Source organism: Culex quinquefasciatus, chromosome 3 (assembly GCF_015732765.1).
Source record: "Culex quinquefasciatus strain JHB chromosome 3, VPISU_Cqui_1.0_pri_paternal, whole genome shotgun sequence".
Classification (NCBI taxonomy): domain Eukaryota; kingdom Metazoa; phylum Arthropoda; class Insecta; order Diptera; family Culicidae; genus Culex; species Culex quinquefasciatus.
The window spans coordinates 109,680,085-109,701,289 of NC_051863.1; the positions used below are offsets into that span (position 1 = coordinate 109,680,085).

The 21,205-nt window shown below is 38.6% G+C and overlaps 1 protein-coding gene across 1 annotated transcript; it reads left to right on the forward strand.

The window, feature by feature from the left end:
• The first annotated feature begins 523 nt into the window (after positions 1–523).
• On the forward strand, positions 524–11,356 carry LOC6033489 (LIM homeobox transcription factor 1-beta). The gene is made up of 4 exons (XM_038258710.1): positions 524–1,272; positions 7,700–7,904; positions 9,842–10,542; positions 10,610–11,356. The coding sequence occupies exons 1-4, from the start codon at positions 1,047–1,049 to the stop codon at positions 10,897–10,899; spliced, it is 1,422 nt and encodes a 473-aa protein (XP_038114638.1). The 5' UTR covers positions 524–1,046; the 3' UTR covers positions 10,900–11,356.
• Positions 11,357–21,205: the final 9,849 nt, after the last annotated feature.

Sequence of the window (21,205 nt, forward strand, 5' to 3'; positions counted from 1 at the left end):
TGATTTTGGTAAGGCGCATTATAAACAAATATTTGGGCAATTTATTCCATTCCAAAAATGTGAGTATTCAGATAATTTTTTTCAGTCTGGAAGCTATGCTACTCTCCTGCATAATTTGTTACATGATTTAACTATTCTTACTGTGTGTTATTTTGTAGATCGCGTCAATTTAACTCTTGTGCATCTTCGTAACCGTTTAAAAGTTCAAACTAATAAAATAAATGAGACACGATTCCATGCAATACAAGTCATGCGATGTTTTTTCGCTCTCTTCAGTGCAAAGGCGTGGCTTACTTGTTCGTTCTCTTGTATTTCGTTTCCTCTCTTTAGACGATTCTCTCTTTCTCTGTTGAAAACAGTATCCTTGGCGCCTTCACCTTATTGCTGCGATGTTAATCGTTTGAGCATGCGCTCCTCTAGGCAACCGCCAGGAAATAGGACGACTTCTCCTCATTTCGCGCAAAAAAGCACGTGTCAAGGGTGGGAGGGTGTCATCCTTATCGATTTCCCAGTTTTTCCACAGCCTGGCTGTCGCAGGAATGCTTGGAATCGGTATCGATCGTCGTGCTTCACATGTGTGTGGCCGTAACAGATTGCGCGCCTTTTTCCGAGTCTGACTCTGTCCTCTCTCACTCCCCTCGGATTTTCCCTCCTCTTTAATGGCGGCACCCTCCGGCCAGATAGCACCGCCAGGGAATCGGTACAGATGTTTCTTCCCCTACTCCGTGGCCGTGGGCACGTTGCTGTTGACATTTTTCGATTCCACACACATATCCATTCCCTTCTTTTGATTATTCTTTCGTTTTTATTTCGGTTCTTCCATGGATCTGCCGCCGGACGGGGACGGGCTCTTCAGTCTCACCATGGTGCACATAGCTGGCATTTTATCGGAGGACGTCGTCGCGATCGGACGTGGTTTTTGCGTGCTCTCTTGCGTTCGTTCGGTAGCGCAGTTTGTTATTGCTAGTTTGCGATCTTCCGAGTTTCCCCCATTACCTACCTTTTAAACACCACAGTTGGGATAAAGTTGAGACAAACATGTGCTAATGGTCGAAGCCAGTGTTGCAAAAGTGTTAATTAGTGTGTCGTCGAAATCGTCTGGGGAGCGCAAAAGGATAGCCAAAAGTGTCGCCAGAATGTTGGAATTTTACCACAACCTGAACCTCACTACAGGAATACCGCAACCACAACAACAGGGTCAGCCAACGTCGGCGGAGGAGACTAATTTGCTGCGGGATAATCCGGCAGCAGACGGTAGCAACGAACGTACAGGTAACGAAAGGGTGCTGAGTGTAGTGTAGTGAGTGTGCTTTAAAAGTGCTACTTAATCGTACTTGGACTTATGGACAACGGACTTTATATACTCGTTTATGGGGTTTTGTATATTATTTATGTTGTTGGTGTATGAGGTTCAAATGCAAGCTTACTGAAATAAATATATATTATATTTACCATTGCATTGGATTATAATTGAGTTATCTAAATTAACTTTATATGTTTGCGAAACATTTGCACTTTTCAAATTAAAATTCGACCAAGTTTCAATGATTTGTGACACATGTTGTGGATTACTAAAACTTTAAACAAGATATTGTGATATATTTTCGTTGATAATAAGGATCGATTCAGATTTGTTAAACGTGTAAAATCATTTCGAATAAAAAGTAACTAGTTAATTATTTTTATTTCGAAAAACATTTGTTTTGATGCAAATTTTTGATATTTTGAAAATATAAATTTTAACCAATTTGATAAATTAAAACTTTATGTGAAAGATTAGGATGTTCCCTACAAGATGCTTTCAACAGAAATCAAAACTATTCTTTCTGTTTAATTAATGCATTTCCACGCGTCGCACTTCTTCTTCATACAATGCTTATGTTAGTATTTTTTGCTGAAATTCAATTAAAAAAACATTGTCAAAATAAATAAAAAATCTTCTAATCAGATTCTTGCCAGTTCACTTTTTGTTAAGGTCTATCCTGTCCATGTTCGCATAATTTTTCCATACGCAAAAACAGCAAAATACATTCAAGTTTGTCCCACACATGACACATTATGAACACTATATAGTTCCAATAGGTCGTAAAAGTCTTATAACTTGACAACCCTTTCAATAATTATGAGCACATGAGAGTGAAATAAAAAATATTAATATTGGCTTGTAATTTAGGCAGAATTGGGTCCTAAAATGAAGCTTAGATTGCTGATATTATTGTTTCCAGCGATATAGCTTATTTTTCTGAGTACAATTGTAATTGTACAATGACCCTTTGTACGACCACAAAGAGTTTAAAATGGATTTTTAAATCAATATTGAAAAATTAACCTCGCGATCCTTCTTGACAGGAAAGCTCCTACTTGACAGTTCGTTCCAAGGGGACCATAGTTGATCCATCGAAAAAATGTTGTCTTGTCAAAAAAAAATTTTGCTTTAAAATGAAAAAAGTGATCATAAATGGTTTTTAATCGTGTTTTTTACCGTTGTACATAAAAATTGACATAGGGCTTTAGTACCCAATTTCAACAGTTCTTTAAAATAGTTGTTGGAAATTGCATTATACACTAGTACAGTTGGTTTACAATCATTCGTTAAAAAAAGTTTTGACTAAAAAATACTGTTTGTGCAAAAAATACGGAAATACACTAAAATGGAAAATATTTTGAAACATACTTAAACATGTTTAAAAAGTTTATAAACATAGGGGAATGCATTTTAATATATTTCCAGCTGATTGCACTCAAAATTTCGTTAAAGTTTTGAAAAAAAAACATGTTTGTCCCCTGATTTTCGGGCCGATTTTTGGAGACAAAAGCTTTTAAAAATATTTGCAACAGCCTTATCATATTTCAAACTTGTGATATAACAATTTCATGAATTTTTCCAAACAATAAGAAAACATTCCTTTAGTGTAGCAATATAACTAAATAAAATTGTTTTTTTTTCTATTAGAAAACTTCCCTTATAGCGAAATTTACCTGTTGCTTGGTAATCTCTGAACAGAAGCCAAATTTTCCTATATAATATAAACGCAATCGAAAAAGGCCATAAATCATAATTAATTTCCCCTTTCCTGCCGCGTTATCTTCGAACATATCATCATCTGTTTGGATTCCCGCGTGCTGCAATCATGTGATAAAGTTGGCAAATAGATATGAACGCAGTGTACCTCAGATGAAAGATAACGTGGATCAATACCTAGTTTTTTTTCGTGGAAACATTTGCTCAAGTGCTGAAACTTCAAACAGGTCGAAAAATCGATATGCAACTCAATACCGGCGGCACTTGGCTCTATAAATGCTAACTTTCGCCATTCAAGCATCTCTTTGGATTTCATTTGTCCTGGCGGATATTAGATCCACGAAAAAACATAACCGCCAGCAGAGCACCCGACCGACTCAGCTGATGTTTGAACAACGCGAGAGACGACACTCGAAACGGGGAGTGATTAAAGTTTAAAATGTTCTCCTTGCACCCGGAGAGACGACTCTTGAATTGCTTGCAAGACAAACTGATTAAAATTCAAGATTGCTCCGCCCAACGGCAAGGATCCGTGCGCTCTTCGGTCGTGTTTGTATTTGGCTTGGAAGGGATATTGGCGCCGGTTCCGTGCTAGCGAGTGAGCTCTCCTTGGTTTATGTTTCCTTGTGGGCGAGAACCTTTTGTCAAAGGAAATGAGAGTGTTTTCGGTTTAAATATTTAAACAGAGAAGCTTGCACACTGGAAGCGCTTTGGTTCAGAAGGGATAGTGTTTCTTGCTGATTCATTTGCATATTAGAGGACTTTTGAAGAATATGAAACTTTTGGTCACCATGTACAGTGAATATTTGTTATTGCTTTTAAATTGCCTCAGACAAATCAAAGCTCAAAACCAACATAAAAATCTATAATGTTTGCACCTTAGTTCAAATTTCCCGAATAATCATTTGTTTTCTCATTGACCTGAACATAACGCAAAAACATATTGTTTGTACGTGTTTGGAAAAAAATCAACCGTTCGCCTTTCCCACCCCTTTGAACCCACCCACTTGCTCATTTGTATTCCGTGAAAGTTTAACAGGTGCCACCGCATGTTCAATATGTGGTAACACAACCATTCAACTTTGTGGCCAAAACATATACGACTGATAAGACTGTCATTGTGGAGAATTGGACGCCTTTTTTCGTTGTTTTTTTACATTTCATTGATGTAAAAAAAAATCACCAAACCTATAGCTAAAAACAGTGCACTTTCATGAAAAACGTTACTTAATCCACCCTTAAGTGGTTGGTGCCTTCCACACATTTAGAGGGTAATGCTATCCAAAATAGATACAAAAAGGCGGACCTTTCAGTGTTCTATCAACTTGATTTATTACACAAAAAAAAATCATGGTAATATTACATCTGGGAAGGGGTACATCTTTTATGTCAGAAAAAAGGTGTAATTTTACCTCTGGAAATGTGTAATTTTACATAAAAAATGTGTAAAAATGTGAACCTGATGAATATTCATCAAAACTGATGAAAATTCATCATTTTCTGGGGTAAAATTTATCATTTATTTTGCCACAAAATCTGTCACCATTTCCTGATGAATATTACCATCATTTTTTTTCTGTGTTGGGTAGTCAGATCTTCATAATTCAGGGCACTAATGTGCTTCTAACTTTTGATAGGCTTATCAGATCTGCAATCTACACAGAAAAAAAGTCATGGTAATATTACATCTGGGAAGGAGTACATCTTTTATGTCAGAAAAAAGGTGTAATTTTACCTCGAGAAATGTGCAATTTTACCACTTTTCTGGTGTAATGTAACTTTTTCAGTCTAAATTGAGGTAAATTTACATCAGAAAAGAGGTAATATTCAACCTTCTAAATTTACATTATTTTTTGCTGTGTATTGAACTCATTGGAAAGGTTTTTCGATAACCTATCCAACGACAAGTCGCATGATAGATTCGGACAACTTTTTGATCGAAATATATGGGATCCGGCCTCTTGTAAGTTCATAAATAACACTTAAGTGCTTATAACTTTTGATCGTCAGATCTTCAATCTTTTGAACTCGTTGGAAAGGTCTTTTCAATACCTTTCTAAATTGTATAATATGACAGGGTTTCTTACAAAACCACCCTTTTACAATCTTCCGGACTATTGATAAAATTGTTTTTTAGCATAACTTTTGAAGTACTTAACTAAACTTTATAATTTTCAATAGCGACTTATGGGACCCCAAGCCGGATCCAGTGCAAATTTTTTTGATCAACATCCCACCACACACACATACATTTGCTCAGAATTTGATTCTGAGTCGATATGTATACATGAAGGTGGGTCTAGGAGGTCATATTAAGAATTTCGCTTTTCGAGTGATTTTATAGCCTTTCCTCAGTAAGGTGAGGAAGGCAAGACAGATTTGAAGACAATAAAAATACTTTTAAGAAAATGCTGCCTGTTACCTTAACCCCCAATTTTTCAACTGACGATATCTCGGCAGTTGAATTTTTAATGTACCGTCATCTGGGGTGAATCGGAACTGCAGGGACAGCAGGTTTTTGAGCACTTAAAAACTTGAAATTTGGAAATCAATGCACCAGTTTTGTTAATCTGTGTCTGTTCTATCCGAAACCACTCACAAATATTACAATATTGTGCAGTAACAACCAAGTAACATTTTTCCAGGAGTTCTACAAGAGCTCTTCAAGATAGCTACAGCATAGCAATTTGGACCGCGGTAGGATAAAATACTCTTCAAAACTTCTTCAGGAGTTTGGAAGAGTACTTGAAGAGAGTTTTATCCTACCGCGGTCCAAACTGCTATGCTGTAGCTATCTTGAAGAGCTCTTGTAGGACTCCTGGAAAAAAATGTTACTTGGGAAGGCTAAACAGCTGTGCCAATTCACCCCATGTGTCTCAATTCGTCCCAGATGGCGGGAAAATTTTTTAAAAATTCTATTCTTTCCAATAAAAATATTTTCAAAATATTAAAATCATATCATAAAATTATAAAATGGGAGGCAGTACTTTACCATATGTATAACTACCCAAAGTTAGTTAACATGGTTTTTGTTATGCACCGAACTATGATTCAAAGCAATTTGTTGCAAGTTAACAATTTGATTGCATGGCTTTTATTATTTCAAAATAAAACGATGAAGCGAAAAAATAAAGAACACCAAAGACTGAAGGAAAATTTATGACGAAATGGTTTAAAAGTTAAAGTTATCCAAAATTTATCTAACTAAACATTATAAGTGCATATAAAAATACTGAATATGAAATATAAAAATGCTCAAAACAAATCTACTAAATGTAAAAGTAGTCAGGAGATGGTTAAAACATTACTAGTTCAATCGAATTAGATTCTTTAGAGTTCAACAGTCCTGCTGAAAGAAATCATGTTTGAAGTTCCGAAATTGTATTACCTTTCTTCTAAAAACTTGTCTAATGCCTGAAGACATTATAGAGAAATGTTTGCATCAAACAACATTGTCATCTTTAAGGATTTTTAAAATTTATGTTAGTTTCATATGATGAAATCAACACATTACAGTATGGCCCATAAAAAATGCGACATTGTTAATAGGTGTAAATCGGGACTATTTTTACTATTTATGATGTATGTAGCATGTGTACATGTTAAATAGGTTCAAAACAAACAATCAATGCCTTTAAAACCATTCCCTTATCATAAAATAAGTGACAGCTCATTGAAATTTATAATTTTCCAATTTGCTCTACGCCCAGGCCATATAAAGAAAAACATACTTTTTTCATGTTGGTCGATCTGGATAGCCTAATATGGTATTTTTATGGACTAAAAAGTATACAGCCTTCAAGGTTACTGTTTATGAGAGTTGTAAGAGTTAGTTCCACCGAATTTCACGCATTCTATTTACCAGTTATAGTAGTTATAGTGAACTTTTCAAAAATATCCCGATTCCGAAATGCATCAATTTTTGGTATTTTTGGAGCCTGCAATGTTTCAACGAAAAAACAAATGCTACTAATGATGGTAATTGATACTAACAGATGCTCTGATGTGACTTTTAACAATATAAAGCCGCTGGGCACGCTTTTGAGCCATCGACAACGATTTTAAGTTATTGATTTATTTTGACAGAATAACACAAAATAATAACCAAAATGGCATTTTTCACACAAATTACCAATTTTAACAAAATTAAAAAACTTTCTTGATTGGGCGTATTTAAGAAGGACTTCTAATGATGCTTTCGGTACATTGTTGGATATTTTAAACTGTTTCGTTTTTGAAATATAAATTTTTAATTAGGGTAAATATTGTTCCAAAAACACATTCATAATTGTAGACCGCCTGTACACAGTTTTGGTGAACTGCAAAAAAATATCATGACGATATCTTCAAAACATACTAAACTAACACCATAACACATAAAAAATCAGATTGTTAAATAAATTTAAGAATGGCACCATTTTTTCTGTGAAAAAATGCACATGTCGCATTTTTTATGGGCCATACTGTATTTTGAAATAATTCATTTTTGTTGAAAAGGAAACATCAACGCTGTAAAATATTTTTGAATCTGGTTAAACTTTTCCAATATGCGATAAATTTTAAGAGATGTTTTGTAAATTTGTAAAAGATGTAGCCAACATTGATTTCTCATGTATGTACACGTAACGTTATACGATGTTATTGATTCATTATGTTTTGTTTCTCTATATCTTACAGACATTGTCGGAACCATCAAATGCGAAAAGATGCAGGAAATCTGCGAAGGGTGTGGCCAAAAAATCAAAGACCGCTACTTTATGAAGATTTCCCCCGACCAGTACTGGCACGAGCAGTGTCTGCTCTGCTGCATCTGCAACATCCAGCTCAACCATTCCTGCTTTACCAAGAACACGAAAGTCTACTGCAAAGACGATTACTACCGGTAAGCTGTGCACACAATTTAATGGAATTAAGTGATTTTCCCTTTCTCATAATATCCCGCCGTTGTCGTGGTGAGACGAGTTTCTTCCTGGAATAAATTAATCATGATACATGTGTAGTATCCACCACAACCTCTTTAAATCTTCGCTCCGTAACTTTTCCCAGAAAAAAAATTCCTGTAAGAAAACAAGACGAAAAAGTTTCCCTAACAAGGATTATGATTATCATCGAAACGCATCGCCACGGCGTCATCATTCTGGAAGTTTTCCAAGAAACGGCAAAGAAAACCACATCACGCGCTCTCCAGGAAAACGGGTGGAAATCCACCGTTTTTTCCGTGAGTCAAAAAAAGGCGAGCAAAATAAACACCATAATCTTCCGTTGGTAGTTTACGCGAATGCGAATGATTTCAAGCAACACAATGTAAATGGGCCAAAGCCGAAGTGTAAATAGTCTGTACTGCTCACGTCAGTTGTAATTCCCCATTTACATTGTTTTGCTTGGTTTATATGGCGAGTTTTATGCGGTTCTAACCACGCCTTTGGCGGACGGGCTCATAAAGCGTTTATTAAATCGTGAGACCATTATTCGTTTCTAGCAATGCCATGGCAATTTAAGTCAGGGCACTTAATATACGATGTGGCTTGAGCGTCTTTTTCAATCTGAAAAATGTTTCCATAATTTAAAATAATCACAATTATTCGTTTTGCTTTTAAGGAAAAGGTTTTTTGTTGCAAGTCTTATATTTTCATGTAATATTTTATTAAAATTTAAACTGTTTTAATCTCTTATTAGTTTGTGTTCAAAGCTATTCACATTTTTATTCAAATCTAGAAGAACCCCTCTTAATTTGTTTTATGTGACTGTATTACTGTATTATTTATCACGCATTTTCTGAGCAAGCTGAAGTAACGCAAGGCAAGTTTGTTCTACACATAAGGCTTCTTGTTAAGTTTTCGCGAAAACCCTGATTTGCTTCCGGATATTTATGGTTTTTTTCTGAAGGAGCACTTGATTTTGAAGCAAACTGCATCAACAACAAAAGTGACAAAAATGCATATATGACATTTATGTGTAGGTTTTAAAAAATCCTGGTCATCTCTTGGAGTGTTACCTAAAAATTCATGGACATATTTTCTCTCTGATTGTCCCTATTTTGTGGTTAAAATTTTGGACTGGATGGAGACAAACATTTTTACTAATGTTTGCTTTAAAAAAAAATGAACAACAAAATATCCTTTTAAATATTCGACCGAATTTTTTTTAATTCATTGAAAGTACCGATTAAGTAATCACTTTTTTAATTCGTTGTTTTAAAAACTAGTTAGAACATTCAAATTGGAAGGCATTTGGAGAAAGTTAAAATTTTCAATCAATCTATCAAAATTATGACATAATTTATAATATGGCTATTTTTAGCAAATGTTTGGTTTGTCTTTCAAAAATGTAAAACAATATTAAAAGACGAGTCATTAGGTAGATTTTTATTTTATTATTTAAATCAAGCAAAGCACATTTGCGAATTAATGTTCACCTGAGATTTGTTTTAGATTACATTGTGCTTATTTTTGTGAATTTCAGATATGTACTTTAAATCCAACATTGCACTAAGTGAATTATGCTAGGAATTATGACATATTTGCGAGTTTTGTTCAGCATTGAAAAGAAAAAATCTATGTTTAGAAGATTCAAGCAAACTTTACTGAAAGTTTCAATAACGAAATCGGCATTTTTCTGTTTCGGCTCCAACAAGTTTGCTAGTTTCCCTCCAAAAGTGCAATGCTTCTCATTTCTTATCGCACCAAAATCAAACCACAAGCCTCAGCCAAACATACCTGCCAGAACATCAATAGATGTTTGCCGCGATAGTCCAGTCCCAACAAAACCGGTCCAACCAGCGCGTACCTTGTACTCAAAATCTTTTTTCGTTCCTTTCAGAATATACGGGCTTTCTCAACTGCAACAGAAACAGCAGAACCAGCAACACCAGCAAAAAGTGTCCCGCGAATGTTACGGCTGCGGAGAACGCATTGCGCCCAACGAGATGGTTATGCGCGCGAAAAACCACGTGTTCCACCTGAACTGTTTCCTGTGCTACACGTGCAATAGGCCGCTGCAGAAGGGCGAACCGTTTTCGCTCAAGTCCGGCAAGCTGATTTGCCAGCACGATCTGGAAAAGGACATGTACAGCAGTTTGCATCCGATACACTCGCACCACCTGTACGGGGATGATGATTACCTGATGGAGGACGGATTGCGGTCGCGAGATGGTCGCAGAGGTCCCAAAAGGCCTCGCACCATACTGACGTCGGCCCAGCGGCGCCAGTTCAAAGCTTCGTTCGACGTGTCACCAAAGCCATGTCGGAAAGTGCGGGAAGCACTGGCAAAAGACACCGGTCTGTCGGTGCGGGTCGTCCAGGTTTGGTTTCAAAATCAACGCGCCAAAATGAAGAAAATCTCCCGAAAGAGCAAATCTAACCAAAATAGTAGCGCTGATGCGGACAAGAACCACTCGGATAAGGATGAGAAGTCAATCAAGCTGGAATCGCCTAGCAGTGACCACGGTCACTACCTGAGCGTCGAAGGATCGTACGGATCGTCGGGACAACCGCTGAACCCCAATCTGCCCTACTCTCCTGGTAAGTCTCAATCATTTAAGCTTTTGAAGAGTGGAAAACCATAACGAATTTCTCTCCCAAATACCAGATTTCGCCGAAAACTCCGACGCAAGCATGTGCAGCAGCGACATCTCGCTGGACGAAAGCTTCGACAATTTGGACGAAGCCACCTCGGACACCATGTCGCTGCAGAACCTGGACCTGCAGACCACCCTCAATAACAGCAGCAATAGCAACGCCAGTGCCAACAACAACAGCTTAGTAAATCACAACAACAACAACATCAACGGACTGCTGTCCGGAACTAGCATAACCCACATCGATAAACTGTATCTGATGCAAAACTCGTACTTTAATGCGTCGATGATCGAGCAGTGATCGAACCAGGATGGCGTACGATCCAATCCGCCTGGGTCACGGAGATTTGCGCCCTTCAGCAAGTTGCAACTGAATAAAAAACGTGCTCACTCATACTAGTCAATAGCAATAAATAAATGCATGTGCAGTACGGTGTTTAGTTGGATCAAAAATAAATCAATTTCATGATTTTATTTGTGGAGCGACGATAAATCTTTCCTTCCCTGTTGAGCTGTAAATATTGTAACTTATTTTCTACGTTCTACGTTCTGTGTACATAAAATAAAGAGCACGGTGAAATGTGTTTGTATGAAGATAAATTAATTAAAGTAATTAATTATTGTCACATTGGGAGTCGATTGTTACGTTGCAACTCAGGATGTAAAGTAACGCAGAAACATGTCGTGCAATGCAGTACGGATGAAAAATTGAAAAGCAATTTAAAATATTTAGATAAAATAAAAATTTAAATAAACAACTGCTAGTTCAGACAACATTCTTCGAAATTCCCGTGGCCCTGACTCCTGTGACCGGATCCAAGTTAAAATAACTGCAACGCTCCCAAACGGATAAATCCTTTATTTTTTGGTATCATGTGAGTTTGGGGTTTGATTTTTTTGTTGTATTATAGAGACTTTACACCAGTGGTCACCAATGAAAAAATGACGTGCACTCTCCCGCGATTCGCTCACCAGAGTCTGACTTGCGCTCACCAACTGCTCACTTGGGCAGGGGACCTCAATGACTAAATTAGGGTCGCAGAACTTGAATTCGATGTTTAACGTAAAAAAAATTGTTTTGGTCATGATTCGATTATCCGAAGAACCAAATAAACTTTCGGATAATCAGAACTTCGGAAAATCGAGGTTTATTTTAATTTATTTAGAAATTGTGTTTAATTACTTTGAAATAGTTCTTTAAATTAGAAATGGCATATTTTTTTTCCGCAGAATTAACTATATTGATTTGTTTAGTGTTTAAAATTACACATTGTGATTAAAATAAATCCCGCCAATTCATTTAACGTATCCAAACAAAGGATGAAATTCAATTCATTTAAAAAAAATTATCAATCAATTGTGTAACGCAGCAACCTTTGGGAGCGCCTGTAACAACACATCTTTCTTAGAATTCTTTCTCTCATGAGATCTCTTCAGCAAATTCAGAGACCAATCATCATCATCATTGCCATCACCATCATCATCATCATCGAAGGATGTGAAGGCAACGCGACGACGAAGAAGGTGTTGAGGTGAACAACTCTGTAGTCGTCATCGAGTCGATCTAGTCGGCCGAACCCCCTTTCGACCTCACGCGCAGCTGTCAGAGCTGCAAAACAACAACAACAAGTGTGTTGCGTCATCCGTTACAAAAGCACGCGGTTCAATAAAGTTCTCCAGTTTATTTTTCATAAACTACGCGTTTTTCTCCGGAACAAATCCGACCAACCTGCCACTTTGCTCATTAGAAGGCAAGTAAAATAGAAATAAAGAGCAGGGTTGAGCAGAGGGATTTTCTGCAATGAAAACAGTTAGCAGACCAACGTCTTTTGACATTTTTTTGTCAAGTTTTCAATAATTACGATAACAAAATTTCAAGAGGTGCGGAGTTTTTCCGGATTCTTCAAGGTGTTTTCCACGATTTCTTTCATTATCGGTGAAGAAAATTAGTGCTACAAATTGTAAAATGATGTCGTGATCCTACTGGACCTTTGCCGAAGACCACACACCAGCTGCGATCGCGATCACCAACGGACTGACTCGGTCGGGTCGAGCAACGGCGAATCCTCCGGGGCGTACGGAATGATTGGCACATCGTACGGCATCGGGAACGCGGGATGCTTCACTACCCTTCGATTCCATCGGGAAGAAGTTTTCGTCAATCTGAAAAAGCTGCAAATTAAACTTCACTTGGAAATCTACCACAAACTTTTACAGAAACAGCACGCCCTTTTCGTAGCTGTTGATCCGCAGCGGCGCCTCAAACTTTGCCGACTTATTGTACACGCCCCACTCCGCCTTGGAAAGGTTGGCCGACGTCAGCAGGAACCAGTAAAGGCCCCGGTGCGATCAGCTGTTGTCCAAGGGCTTGTTAACCCACGGAGTTACGGCGGCCTGCGCAACTTGCTGTTGTTATTGCTGCTTTCGCAGCGCCAGGTTCTTGCTCTGCTGCTGCTGCACTGGACTCCTTCAACTCCGGTTCCACTTCCGGCACAACCACACTTTCCTTGCGATGCTTTCTTCGACGACGACGAGTATTTGGACACTTTCTTCTTGCGACTCTGGTTCGGCGATCAAAGTGCTGGCTACTTCCGTTCTTTAGCTGTTGAGATTTTTCGATTTTAGTTTTTTTGGTTTTGTTAATCGTGTGCAGGTTGTTGTTGCTGGAGATTGCTGTGATCTCCACCGGGATGTGACGACGGGCCTGCTTTTATACTGCGTTTTTGTCACAGAGCTTGCTGTGACGGACCATATAATGTTTTTGCATGATTTTTTTCCTGCAGCGCGGACACTCGAAGTTTGGTCCAGCGTGCTCGTACTCGTGCCGGTTCCTGGATCGTCTCTCAGCTCTCTCAGAAATGCTTGCCGCACACGCTTCACCTAAATGGCATTAGTCCATTGTGTGTGCGCGAGTGTGCCTGAAGTGCTTTTGATGAGCTAAACCGCATTTCGCATTGTTGGCACTTGTACTTTCGTTGACTATTTGCATGAACAGTCGAACGATGGTTTAGCAGGAGTTTGAATGAACCGAACAAACATCCACAGGTTCTGCACACGTATCGACTGTCCATGCAATTCGTCAAAAGCACAATGCACGGCTTATCCTTGGAGTAAAAAAAAATTACGTTAGAGAACCTCGCCTAGTCAGCCAGAATTACATGAAGAAGTTACCTTCGCGGATTGTTTGTCACCACGATTCACCGGCATCAGCCCGACTACGGCCGGACTCATCTCGTCCGGTCCGGCGAGTTCCTCCGCGTTGAAGCTTTCGTCCTCGAGCAGCTGAATGAACAGAACATCCTCGGCGGACACGCGCTCCTCTTCCACATGGGTCAACGCACATCCAGCAACGTCGGACACCATCTGCGTGTCGGACATGGCCGCCGTGTTGGGGAAGGATGATGACGATTTTAACTGCCCAATTACGTCTTTGGTTATAATTTCGAGCGTTATTTTTTCAACCTATTCGAATCAGTAACGTTTTAGTTAATAATACATGCCGAGTTAAAGTATTTTTAATTAATGAAGTGAATTTAAAATCCCACAGCAAAACAAAAACAAATTGTTTTGTATGGAAATTTTCCACGACGTGGAGGGGAGGGAGGGTGGGTGTTTCAAATTTAAAAAAAAAAACCCACGTGGTTGCATACCTGTAACTTCAACATTCCCTCATTGGCCTTCGTGAGCTGCCTCTCCTTTAACTAAAAAGAAAAATAAATAGTTTCGTTTTATGTTATTTATTAACATTGATCTTGGTCGCTCTCTTCTTGGTGAACATCGCTGAGCAGTGTTCGATAGGCCATTTGCTTTATCGAGGGAAGCTGTGATCCCGTCTGTGATCTGGTGATTTTTTTTTCGCTTCTTAACCACTTGATACTACCAGTTGTCGTTTTTCTTCGAATATCGTCTTCCAAGCATATTACCTTCGATTCTGCCAGGCGAGAAGCTTCGTGCTGCTGCCGTTGCTGGTTCAGCTCATCCAGGTTGTTGGGTTCGGCGAGCTGATAATCGAGGATGTCAGCGTCAGTATCGTTGTCAACGTACTCTATAATAATCACTGGATGGTTCAATGCTTCACCCAGATCAGGCAAGACTTCTGCTTCTAATTGCTCATCTTCTTGTAGTTGCTCCTCTTCTAGTATTTGCTCCTCTTCTTGTTGTTGTTCCCGTTCCTTTTCCAAAGCAAGTTGAAGTGATGACACGATTATCGACCTTTGGTTGTTTTTCGGCAGGCCCCGGAATGACAACTCCATAATTAAGCGTGTATTTTGGTATTCTTCTACTTTCAGGCGTTTACACTAGTGTTTTAAAACTGATTCGTAGTTTACGAACGTCGAGTTGCATTTTTCGCAACACATGAGATTCTGGCATGACTTTTCCGGAAATGTTTGGTGTGCCTGACAGCACTTCTGCTATTTGATGTTGCATAACCCTTTGAGGAATTTGATGTTATGATGCTGCTCTTTGCAAAGGATGGCCATTTTTATTGGAAAAATGCCAATCCTGCCGTTCCGTGTGAGTCCTTCCGCCCAATCATTCATATACGGTCTCAAATAACAGAAACCCTCTCTCGCCGACAAACCTAACACGTGTTCGCTTTCATTTGGTGGTAAATGTTGCGCAAGCTTCAAGAAATCTCCGCAATGGACCCTGCAAAAAAATAAAAATGTATTGAAAATGCAAATGGGATATTTATGGGCAGTCAAAGTAGATTCCTTACTCGTCGCAGTGCTTGATGCAGACCTCGAGCTTGTCAACATTTTCCGCGGGAAGTTCTTTCAGATTTATGGTTTCAACATTTTCCATATCTGGTTCTGGTACTCTGGCAGTTCCGGTAATACGTTGCGGTCTGCGGCGTCGGAAGAGCCCTGTTGGCAGGGGTAGGCGGGAGAATCGGAAGATGCTTTTGCGCCGTTTGAGCTAACTGCAAAACCTTTGTCTTTGGTCGTCTAGGAAAGTGCAGACAAAATCGAGAAATTAAAAGTGCAAAGTTAAATTTTCTGTCAAGCTGCTGTGAAACTGCTAGGAAACTTTCACATCATGTTACAGGCTCACATCTCTGTTTTTAATTTTTCGATACCTTCCTGTCATAACTCTGGCCTAAATTTCCTTTTTTTACCGCATTCGGAAGCAAACCTTCTTTTCGTTTTATAGTCCCACCACCCACCACATAAAACACTTCCGCTCGCTTCTGCATTAAACACTAGACTGAAAAATCGTTTCTGAATTCCAATACCCAAAGGCCTCTCCCGACACAATCGTTCCAAAGCGCACAAATACACACGAGACTCTATCGTTTTCCTCAACCACGTCGCGCGTTTCCAACCCGAAGCTCATCATGCGCTCTCACACCGCCAGGGTAGGTAAACCATCACCATCGCACTATCATTGATGCATATTTCAGTGCGTTCCTCGTCTCTTAAAATTTCTCTTCTCTTTCGCAGCCGAGTGATTTTCGGCTTGCTATCGCGAATACCGAAAGCCCATCACATCGACGAGAAATAGGGGAAGGTGGGGCAAGACAACCATATGGGGCAAGAGGAACAATTGCTCGTACGGCAGTAATTTTTACAATTTTGATTATTTCCAGTATGAGGGATTGTTGCTAGCAATGCAAATAGCTGATTCTACTACCACATAACCGCCAAAACGACGTAAACGCCACGGGGCATAAGATTTAGTGAAGTTTTTTCAAAACCTTTGTTTTCTTATAATATTTGGAAAGTGCAAAATAAGGCTTAGGGTTTGTTTTAAGGCTCATTTTATCAAAATGCTATTTTTCCTAGATCAGTAGTGTCCCTACCAATGACATGCACCTATTACGAAGTATGATTTAACTTTTGGTTATTTTTGTTGAGAACTTTTAAAAATCTTGTTCAGGTGGGGCAAGTGTACCATATGGATTTTTAGTATGGAAAAAAATACGAATTGCTGCAACAACATATTTTATTGGGAAATAAATACTTGATAGTGCTAAAAAACTGATAAACAATTGTTGAAAAAATGTCCATAAAAAATAAAGTGATATTATGAAAATTTACTATTTATCATCTAAGTATTTTTTTTTCGTAAAAACGATAAAATTCTTAGTAAAATATTATTATTTGATTTAAAAATAGAAGAAAGCTTTCAAATACATTCTAATCTGATGTATCTAAGTGATAACAGTTCAATTGTTAGTAAATTAACATGTTTTTTCATGCATTGTTCCTCTTGCCCCAACGGGTTGTTCGTCTTGCCCCACTAGTTGAGTAGACCGTACGGAAAATCAAAAATTTTAAAATCAATTTTTACATTAAAAAACTGGATTTTTTAAAAACTGTTTCTTACAAAGTCTTAGTCAAGACCTAGAAAAAAATGATTATAATAAAATCCGACAGATTTTTCAATTTTTTAATGGGTTATAACGAGCATTTCCTTAGCTTGTTACACTTGCCCCACTTTCCCCTACACTATCGCTGGCTCCGATTATCGTTCCAACCGGAGAAACACGCACACGAAATTGCTGTATACACTAGAACTCACGCACACAAATGAACGCATTTCTACAGGGCTTACGGGCGAGAGAATTTCACGATTGCTCTTTCTCTTGCTTTTTGAGCGAGGGGACTGGCTGTGTGAGAGATTTTTTTCCGTCTTACGCATCGGTTTGTTCGTTGCTCGCTATTTCATCGGCGTTGTTTTCGCTTCGCTCTTTTGATGCAGTTTTGGGAGAACGCCGAAAATTTGATGATTTGAGCGAGGGACGATATCTAAAAGCCCTCGCCATCGGCGAGGAAACGAGAAAATACCATCCCTGCACACCGCATCCACAGCGATCGTTGTATTCGTTCGTTTACACTCTCTCTTCGTCTCCAATGAGCGCGTTGCGCAGACATCGACGCTATCGCACCCATACAGTCACACGCGTGGAGCAGACTCATTTCTTTGCACACGAGGTTGCTCCCACTTCGCGTGCAATTTCGTTGTCTATCTGAGAATCGAGAAACATTCGCATTTCGGCACTGACATTTCATATGGTCACAGGCAATTTATCTAAACATTTTGCGCTCGTATACGAATTCTTAAATTCTTTTCTAAATACCCACTCTATCTGCGACACTTCCCACATGCAAAATCCAGATAACACAGTTGTTGTTGTTAATTGATTTATTTCCGGCAGTTTTAACCTTTCGGTCATTCGCTGCCCCCAGATAACACAGGTCTGTGTAAAAAAAATTACACAGAATGTTGTTCAGTTCTAGCTTTCAGAATCTGGGTCACCCTGTAGAAAAAACACCCTACGAAATAGCCGACTAATCGGTCAATGTTGCAACATACGCTTATGGAAATTTAACCCAGGCGTAAGCCGACTAATCGGTATTCGCAATCAGCCAACTCGACCATACGAAGTTGGCCGATTTGTAGGTAGATTAAAATCACTTTCCCTGGAGAAATCCGGGAACCTGCATCCCAATGACTGATCCCAACTGGCTGATGAATTAACTGCTAAAAAGACATACCTACATACCTACAACATTTCGGCAGCTAGTTCAGTCACCTACAAATAAAATTACGAACTGGAAATTATTGTTTATTTTTTAGAACCTCCGGACAAAGTTCCAAATGTTCTGTAATCAAAATTTATTGGATATTTCATGATAAAACTTACCTCAAAAGATCAAGAAAAAAACAACGCTGGTCAAATGAAGCGCCGGGTCTTCTGCTGGGACCGCTACCTCAAAACTTTGGTTCACCACCTTCAAAACATTTAAATTTTACTTTGAAACAACAAACTTCACTATTTTTCTTTAAAGTTACTATTGAAACAATTAAAAAACACTTACCAAACTATGTACAAGCTGTTTTTTCTTACATCATAAAAAAATGCAGGAATTCCTGTTCAAATTTCCGCAGACAATAATTTACCTAAGTCCATTTCGTAAACAACACTAAAACGTATTTCATTGACCGATTCTTTGACCAATTTAGCATGTTTCCGTGCATGCCCGACTAAGGCCAATTTAATATGTCGATTAATAGATCGACTGAGATGTTATCATCGACGCATGCCAACTTAGTAGGTTTACTGGTCGGTCGTTTTAGAAGACACCCGATTTCGTTGGCTGATTGCTCAGATTGAGAACTGACAAACTTTTTACAGGGCATTTATTTACACAGATCTGTGTAAAAAAATACACAGATTTTTGAAAAGCCATTCTTTCAATTTTGTGTAAAAAACAGTTGTCATTTTTTAACATGCGGCATTAAAGATCTTCGTGAAGTTGGTAAGTTTTATTTCTCTAATTGAGTTATTCCTTTATTTAAAATTAGTTTACTATTTCAGACTTTGGCCATCTTCCAAACTTTAACCAGTACCCAATGAAATGATTGTTCGCGACCACCAGGGTTGGTATTTTCTCATTTCCTCGCCGATGGCCGAGGGCTTTTAGATATCGTTCCTCGCTCAAATCATCAAATTTTCGGCGTTCTCCCAAAACTGCATCAAGAGAGCGAAGCGAAAACGACGCCGATGAAATAGCGAGCAACGAACATACCGATGCGTAAGACGGAAAAAAATCTCTCACACAGCCAGTCCCCTCGCTCAAAAGCAAGAGAAAGAGCAATCGTGAAATTCTCTCGCCCGTAAGCCCTGTAGAAATGAGTTCATTTGTGTGCGTGAGCTCCAGTGTATGTATACAGCAATTTCGTGTGCGTGTCTCTCCGGTTGGAACGATAGTTCCATCCGAGCCAGCGATAGGGTATTTCTCGTCGATGTGATGGGCTTCCGATATTCGCGATAGCAAGCCGACCATCACTCGGCTGCGAAAGAGAAGAGAAGTTTTAAGAGACGAGGAACGCACCGAAATATGCATCAATGATAGTGCGATGGTGATGGTTTACCTACCCTGGCGACCACCGAGGTCTTCTGTGCGGCCCGCGGGCTGGTTTTGAATTTACTATGCAATTCGGCCCACTTAGGAATCATCATGTCAAGTCCTCAAAAAAAATTATAGAAAAAACGTGACGAACAAGTTTTTTTTTTAATAAAGAAAATAAAAATAATGATTATCATTTATTATTATGAAGAAATGTGATATCACAATTTATTTTTAAAGGCATGCAAAATGATAAAATAGCGTTGTATAAAGGTTTCCTAAAAGATTCCGTTGTAGAATCTTTCTAAAGGCTAGTATGCAGATCGGAAGGAAAGGGGTCAAGAACAGCTTTACGAACAGCAGAACAAAGGAGAGAGAGCGTTTTCTTGGGGCTTTTCTTCACCCTCTCTGACTTGCTTGCGCTGTCACTGCTGCCCATTTGATTTTTTTCTTGACCGATTCCTTCCGAAGTGCGTATACCGCTTAAAGGCTAGTACGCGGATCGGAAGGAAAGCCCCAAGAAATCGCTCCCTCTCCTTTGTTCTGCTGTTCGTAAAGCTGTTTCTTGACCCCTTTCCTTCCGATCTGCATACTAGCCTTAAAGGTTTAAATTTCTTCTTCGTTTAGCAACTATGCGGGAAAAAGGGCACTGAATCTAGCACTGAATACTTATTTGACATTTCTAATTTTTGCGTCCATTGCGCGTTCCACATATTTATAACTATTGTTATTTAAATTTCTCTCAATACAAATGTTGAAAATAATTAAAACAAATTTAAACTAAAATCAAACCCAAAATATATCAATTTAAATTTAAATATCCAAAAAATGCTTTGATCCACACTGGGATATAAATGAATGAATGATTGAAACGTCGTCGGAAAATCCGTCGGCATCCGAACCGTTCCACAATTCACAAGTCAACCTATGTGGCATCGGAAAGGGCATAAAATTTCCGAACTTTTGGTACCCATACATCTAGGTTTTCTATAAAACCCACGTTTTTAAATACCTGGGCAAAAAGTAAGTTTGATCTACGAGAACAAAAATTACGAAAGTCCATAAATTTTTGGCAGGTTGCTCAAACGAAACCATAAATAACAACGTTGAACAAAACGCAGTTTCGAGCAATTCTCTACGAAATCGGTCTTTTTTCTTAAATTTTATTTTTTGTATTTTTTAATGCAACTGAAACTTTTTTGGTGCCTTCGGTATGCCCAAAGAAGCCATTTTGCATCATTAGTTTGTCCATATAATTTTCCATACAAATTTGGCAGCTGGCCATACAAAAATGATGTATGAAAATTCAAAAATCTGTATCTTTTGAAGGAATTTTTGATCGATTTGTGCCTTCGGCAAAGTTGTAGGTATGGATATGGACTACACTGGAAAAAAAATGATACACGTGTCGTAACTCTGGCTACATTCTGCCACACGCGGGAGCGAACCTTCGTTTTGTTTTATGGTCCCACCACCCACCACATAAAACTCAACCGCTCGCTTCAGGATTAAACGCCAGACTGAAGAACTCTTCTGAATCCCGAAACCCGAAGGCAGCGTTGCCACACGTACAGATATTTTTGGCACAGACCAAACACTCAATCAAGTATAACTTCAAAGAAAAACATTTTTATCAAAAACTAAACAAGTAAAAAGATGCAAAAAATGTTTATCTTTTTAGTGCAGTTTACAAAAACTACTCAAGTGTATTTTAACTGTAAAAATAATTAGTTTGAGTGTTTGGTCTGT

Coding starts and splice junctions, on each gene's coding strand:
- LOC6033489 (XM_038258710.1), top strand. CDS start 1,047: ATGGTCGAAGCCAGTGTTGCAAAAGTGTTAATTAGTGTGTCGTCGAAA. Junction 1,273..7,699: donor CGGTAGCAACGAACGTACAG/GTAACGAAAGGG, acceptor TATATCTTACAG/ACATTGTCGGAACCATCAAA. Junction 10,543..10,609: donor CAATCTGCCCTACTCTCCTG/GTAAGTCTCAAT, acceptor CCCAAATACCAG/ATTTCGCCGAAAACTCCGAC.